Genomic DNA, 6,000 nt, shown 5'->3' with positions numbered 1-6,000 from the left:
CAGACTCGAGCTGTAACAGCTGAATTTTCAGATGACGTTGACCAAAAGATCTACATGTTCCCCACCTCAGGTCTGACTTTTCTTTAACTGTAGTCAAAGTGGCCTAATCAAAGGCATATTAAAATGGAGAACCATACATTTCAGTTTGGGCAGAGGCTAACCTCACCCTTCAGAGCCACAGGTTAAGGGCTTTGCCAGGGTCTTTTGCTAGGGAGCAGTACTGTCAGGACTAGGACCCAGAACATCTGTTTTCTTGTGTTTATTCTCTACTGGGGGGAAAAATTATGAAATGTTACCTATAACAGCACTGCCTATGTTTCAATCTCTCATTAAAATTCTAAGAGTCATAATAGTGAATACATTTAAACTATTAAGTAAAAATTCTTTTTGAAAATCACCCTCTCCTTTACAAAGAATTTTTGAAGACTTGAAAAATATATTAAAAAAACAAATTTCTCAGAAATGTGCTTGTGGTTGGCCGTCGCAGCAACAGAAATAACCCAACAAAATAGCTTAAAATGTTTTATTAAGTATATATAATATTACAGGGTAATATTTACACAGTTATTTTTTTAAATAAAAAAGTATCTTGGCAAAGATTGCAGGTATTCAAAGCTTCAAACAGTGATAAATTGATTTAATACATAAAAAAAAAAAAAAACCTTTAAGGGTAACACAGCTGTAAAACAACTTTGGTCTTTAAATCACTGCAAAAAATGGCTACTGACAAATAGCATACCTTTAATTGCTATGCAAAAAAAGGCCCCCCAGGAGAGTTCCTTGTACATAGCAACACTGGAGTTCTCTTACAATTTAGAATGGTTAATGGATATTTATATGATGTGGGAACTAATTCTCAACAATGGCTTTCTGTAAATAATGCTCTGTTTAATAAAAATAAGAAATGTTTCCCTCTTTCATCCGTGATAGCAACACAGAAGATCCCACCGATGCCGTTTTACAGAAATACTTATTTAAAAATGCCTTTTCTTTACCCTCAATCACTGGACGGATGGAAAATTCAGCATTAAACAGTCATAATTAAGGACAGCCAGAGTTAAAGGCAGGACAATTTCCTGGCTACTGCTCATCTCTTTCAAGTTAACTTGGATCATCTCTGTGAGCCACTGAAGATGGCAAAACAAGACCCCCTGTGGGTTGTGGCAGTTAAGAGATTTTTGAAAACTCTTATCTCTAAATAAACTGTCAATTAATTACGGTAAAAAGGCAAAGGGTTGCCAGACAATTTTTTGTTTTCCCTCCAGTTCTCAACAACAGGCAAACACAGGTGCTTATATTTACACATATCCTCTGGTGGCCAGATTTGAATACCCACTGTAGGACAAGATAAACCTAGACAATGATATACAGCTGCACTCTTACTAACGCGATAATAGCAGAATGGGTGCCTCAGTCTTGAGCTTTACAAACTCAAGAATGGTTCAGCCACTCTATTGACTACAACGTCCTGAAAGAGAGCCTATTAGGACACAGCCCCAAGACTTTTAATCGGATATTTCTCAACGATTTAAACAGACCAGACCTGTGATTTTCAGGTGAACTGTCACCTTTTATAGTTCTCAAAGCCTGTGAGATTTTTTCAAACGAAGAAAGAAAGAAAGAAAGAAAGAAAGAAAGAAAGAAAGAAAGAAAGAAAGAAAGAAAGAAGAAAGAAAGAAAGAAAGAAAAGAGAAAAAAGTCCAACTCTAGTTCACCCTATTAAAAAGAGAAATTTAAGTGCAGGCAACTTTTGCCGTCAAATGTCAGCACTGAGTAGTATCTAAAGTACGCAGAACACTGCGGGCAGAAAAGGGAGGCAGCGCTTTCGCTGTGGAAGTAATCTTAAACTCCAGTGAGAAGAATAAGTCAAAAAAAAAAAAAAACCCACAGAGGTAAGCAGAGATCCACGAAGCACCAGGAAGGGTGAGAGACGAAAGAGGCCCCCAGCTGGATGGGATGACTGTACGGACAGCCGTGCGGGAGGAGCACTGGAGCAAACAGTTTGAAAGAGAAGAAAAATGGGATTCAGCCATAAAGGCTCGAAAAACTGTTGCAGAAAGTGACAAATGGCATTGCTCTCTACGATTGTATAAGTGGAGGGCAGACAATAAATAAAAATTGAATAGAGGCTATGACAGCAGAAATCGGGATTTGGGAGAGAAAAGTGCATTGTGGGACAAAACAGATGCGTGGTGTCCACCATACTGTTAGCAATTTAAATCTGATGGGACGAGAACTGGAAGCCACTGCAGGTTTGATTTAAAGAGGGTGAGCTGGCCCAATAATGCCCAGGCAGGAGGACTCTTAATGCTGCCATCCTTTATACAGAGAGCTGATTATTAGGAGCAAGAGTTGAGTCGTCTTTCGTTTCCCTGGCTACCACCGATGGGACTGTCTAGGGCACTCAGTGCCTCAAGTGGTAGGCAGCATAGAGAACATGACAGCTGGTTAGGACCCAAAACTGAACCCCGAGCAGAGGGGCGTTGACTACATATTAAAAGGTACAACTTTAGTTCGTAAAAAAATTTGACTATAAAGATTTTCACACCTGACTTTTCTAACAAAGAACAGAAGAAGAAGAAAAAAAAAAAAAAAACCTGAAACTGTTCCAAATCCATCTGCATTTTTTTTTTTTTTGCTCTCTTCATCAAAACTTTGTTTAAGTCATCAACAATATGATCCGAGTGGAAATATTTTCAGGAGAACTAAAAGCATCAGGAGCCATCAGATTTATATAAAGGCATCCAGCTCCTCCGAATTACGCTAAGATTGGCGACAGCTACAAAACCAGGGAGGGAACCTACTTTTCTTTGAGAAGCACTATCTTGGTCAGTTTTCTGAGAGGCCTCAGCAGGTCATAGATTTAGGTTTGCCACGGACAAACCATTTGGTCCCCACATGAAAGATGACAAAAAGTTTGGCATACGAGAGGCACATGGAAACATTCAGTGGACTAAGAAGAAATAACCATTAGTGATGCAAACACAAGTACAAATATGCCTTTATTACACAAACAGGAGAAAGTACTGGTGTTTCTTCAGAGGGCACTGGTGAGCAGTCCTAAAAGCTTGGCACATTATCTAGTTTTAAAGTCTTAAAGAGCTCAAATATTTGCATCAAATAGAATTCCACTCAATAAGGACCGTTGTTTTTTTTTTTTTTTTAATGTATTCACTAAAAGCACAAAGTTGGCATCTGCTCTTCTGTAGATGCCGTGCTTTCGCCCATACAGAGGTGCATGTGCCGACTTTATACATGTGCACATACAAACACGCCCACAAACGAGGTAAAAACAGGTGCTAATAATCTAAAAGTACTCCATGCTATCACAACTGTCAGGACGGTGGTTTTCTTCTAACTGGGTAGGGAATGTGGTAGTTTTGTTTTACCTTTCAAACTTGGAGGAGGAGGAAGAGGAGGAGGAGGAGGAGGAGGGAGGCTGCAGGAGGCAGGATACAGTAGGAAGGCAATGAGTGTTCAGCATGCAACAAAGAGACAAGAGGCGTAGAACCCCCTCCCCGGGCCTTGTGAGGGCCTGAGGGAGACACGTGTTGCCATGCAGGAGACACAGTTCAGATTTCAGTCTTGCTTTGTCATGCCTCTGATCAGAAAACATGAGAAGAAACACTGTAGATTTTTTTTTCTTTTTCTTTTTTTGCCTTTAAACCAGAGGTCTGGAATACATATGTTACAACCATAGCTTTTTTTTTTTTTTTCATTTTTCTTTTTTTCTGAAGAGTTTGAGCACAGTGCTTTGAGAATAAGTCTGGCTCCTTTCTGCAACTGACTATTGGGTCACAGGACCATGTTTAAAGAGGAGAAAAGGTATTATATATATATATATATCTCATAACGCAAATCAAAGTAGCAGGACGAGACAGGGTGCAAAAAAAGTATTCAAAACTGGGGTGCACTATATGTCAAAGGGGAGTGTGTGTGTGAATGATGGCAACCCCCAAGAATGAAGACACCAGTGCCATCAATATCATAGCACACAGAGGGGCCACACAGGATCTGCCCAACCACATTCGTTTTTCTACTTCAGTCTCTATCACTATGACCCAGAAGTGGCAGTCTTGTTATTCAGCTAGCAGCGGAAGTGGCAATGCTGCTGGCAACCTGAGTTTACTAAGGCTTGCTGGATACCACTGTTTTTCGTAGGTATCTCTGGGTAACTAACCCTCAGGTTAGTGCTTGGCGAGTCTCACTCGGAATCGATTTAAACTCAGTGTTCAGAGACTCCAGGATCTAACAAGCATCATTCTTGGAAGTTGCCCCTGAAACGTTTGCCCCTAGTTGAGTAGAAACAATAGAAAAATGGGATTCCAATTGGTTACACAGCACGTCGTATTTTTTTATTATGTAAATTACAGCTGCTTTGAATATAAACTTAGTAATCATTTATGTGACATGTTTTCCTGGATGGAAGTCAGTTACTGTTGTCTGTTCCTTCCAGCTGCGAGTCGTGAAGGCTCTGGTGCTTAGACAACTGTATTCTTCCATTTCTGACTTCCAAGTTACAGTCCGTCACTTCCCTTCACCTATTCTGGAAAACAGAAACATCAACATTTCGTCACTACTCACGTCCACTTCCTATGCATTGAGACATGATCTGTTGCTAAAGCTTGAAACTATTTGAGATATATTCTATCAAAAATAATGAAAATGTATCTGTAAAGGTCACAGACAGAAATCAGGCAAATCATTAGCCTTTTCAGTTTGGTAAGTAAAATGCCAATGGCATGGGAAAATAAAATCAACACAGACTGATAACCTTGATTTGCTGGGTAAGCTCAACACAAGGCATGAGATGTTGATTTTTCAAAGCAGAAGTTATTGATCCAAGAATAATATTCTACCATGTTCAATTTAGGTTTACAGCATTCGGTTAATAGAAGTGAAACAGACACGCGATCCGGCATAGGTAAAGAGGAAGTTCTTGGGAAGGTGCCCTGAACTTTGCTCAGGGGGATCTGTATGCCGTGAGTCCAGCGTGGACATCAAAAGACACAGCCCGTAACAAACATATAAAAACCAAACTGTGTCGCTGGGAGTGGTGGCGCATGCCTTTAATCACAGCGCTCCAGAGGCAGAGGCAGGTGGATTTCTGAGTTCGAGGCCAGCCTGGTCTACAGAGTGAGTTCCAGGACAGCCAAGGCTATACAGAGAAACCCTGTCTCGAAAAACCAAAAAAAAAAAAAAAAAAAAAAAAAAACCCAAAAAACAAAAACCAAAAGAACAAACAAACAAAAAAACCAAACAAACTGTGATCAGCTAAAGGTGGACAAAATTCAGGGCCTTTTCAAGGTCCTCACAGACCACCTCATGTGCTACACAAACAACTAAAAACGCCAAAGTAACAAAGAATTCTTTATGGCATCTCTTGAAACAGTGACTTAGAAAAAAAAAAGTCACATTTTAAAGAAAATTAACAAAGAGGCAGTGAAAGTTTTCGCACTGGTTTTCTGCAAATGGAGAAAAGTTTATTTATTTATTTATTTATTTACTTATTTATTTTTAATCCACTCACAGAAACCTGACCCTGTGGTAGGTAGAAGAAAGAACACAATAGCTGAGAAACAAAACACAGAGGGTAAACATGGTAAAGCCATGCCAGGAATCCTAGCATGGTGTACATTCGTTCCCACTACAACAATATTTTTAGGTAGCAGCAGCTTGTGTAGCAAAACACACATTTCAAAGCTACGACAAAAGCCTGTAACCATGGGACCATTCTGGACTTCCCGTCAAGCCAGAGCCTGTTTTAAATTTAGCTCAGCCAACACATGATTGAAGTGTTTTTAATCTTATGCAGAAGTTAATTGTGCTCTAGGGAAGAAGGCCTCCTCTGTTACCTGCAATTCTTTGTTAGCGAGGTGAACAGGCAGGTCACAGCAGTAAAATAGAAAGCAAAGCCTACGTGAGAAAAGGATGGGTTGCAAGTACTGACGGCATGAAGACGTTTTTGAAAATAAAATATAATTACAAATGGAGTTACTA

At 39.7% G+C, this 6,000-nt stretch overlaps 1 protein-coding gene across 8 annotated transcripts in view; it reads right to left on the bottom strand.

Annotated features, from left to right (window-relative positions):
• Window positions 1–3,145: 3,145 nt before the first annotated feature.
• The window catches only part of LOC110311678 (leukocyte surface antigen CD47), a 57,021-nt gene continuing 54,166 nt past the window's right edge, over window positions 3,146–6,000 (bottom strand). For all 8 annotated transcript variants that reach the window (XR_015045702.1, XR_015045703.1, XM_085832192.1 and 5 more), the window contains one exon: window positions 3,146–4,546. Coding sequence is in view for 5 of the 8 variants with exons in the window: in XM_021185143.3 (XP_021040802.1) it covers window positions 4,538–4,546 (9 nt within the window). In the remaining 3 variants the exon portion in view is untranslated. The remainder of the gene's footprint in view (window positions 4,547–6,000) is intronic.

The sequence above is a fragment of the Mus caroli genome, unplaced genomic scaffold (genome assembly GCF_978045245.1).
Source record: "Mus caroli unplaced genomic scaffold, Mus_caroli_1 scaffold_17, whole genome shotgun sequence".
Taxonomy (NCBI): Eukaryota; Metazoa; Chordata; class Mammalia; order Rodentia; family Muridae; genus Mus; species Mus caroli.
This window is presented reverse-complemented; position numbering and strand designations above follow the sequence as displayed.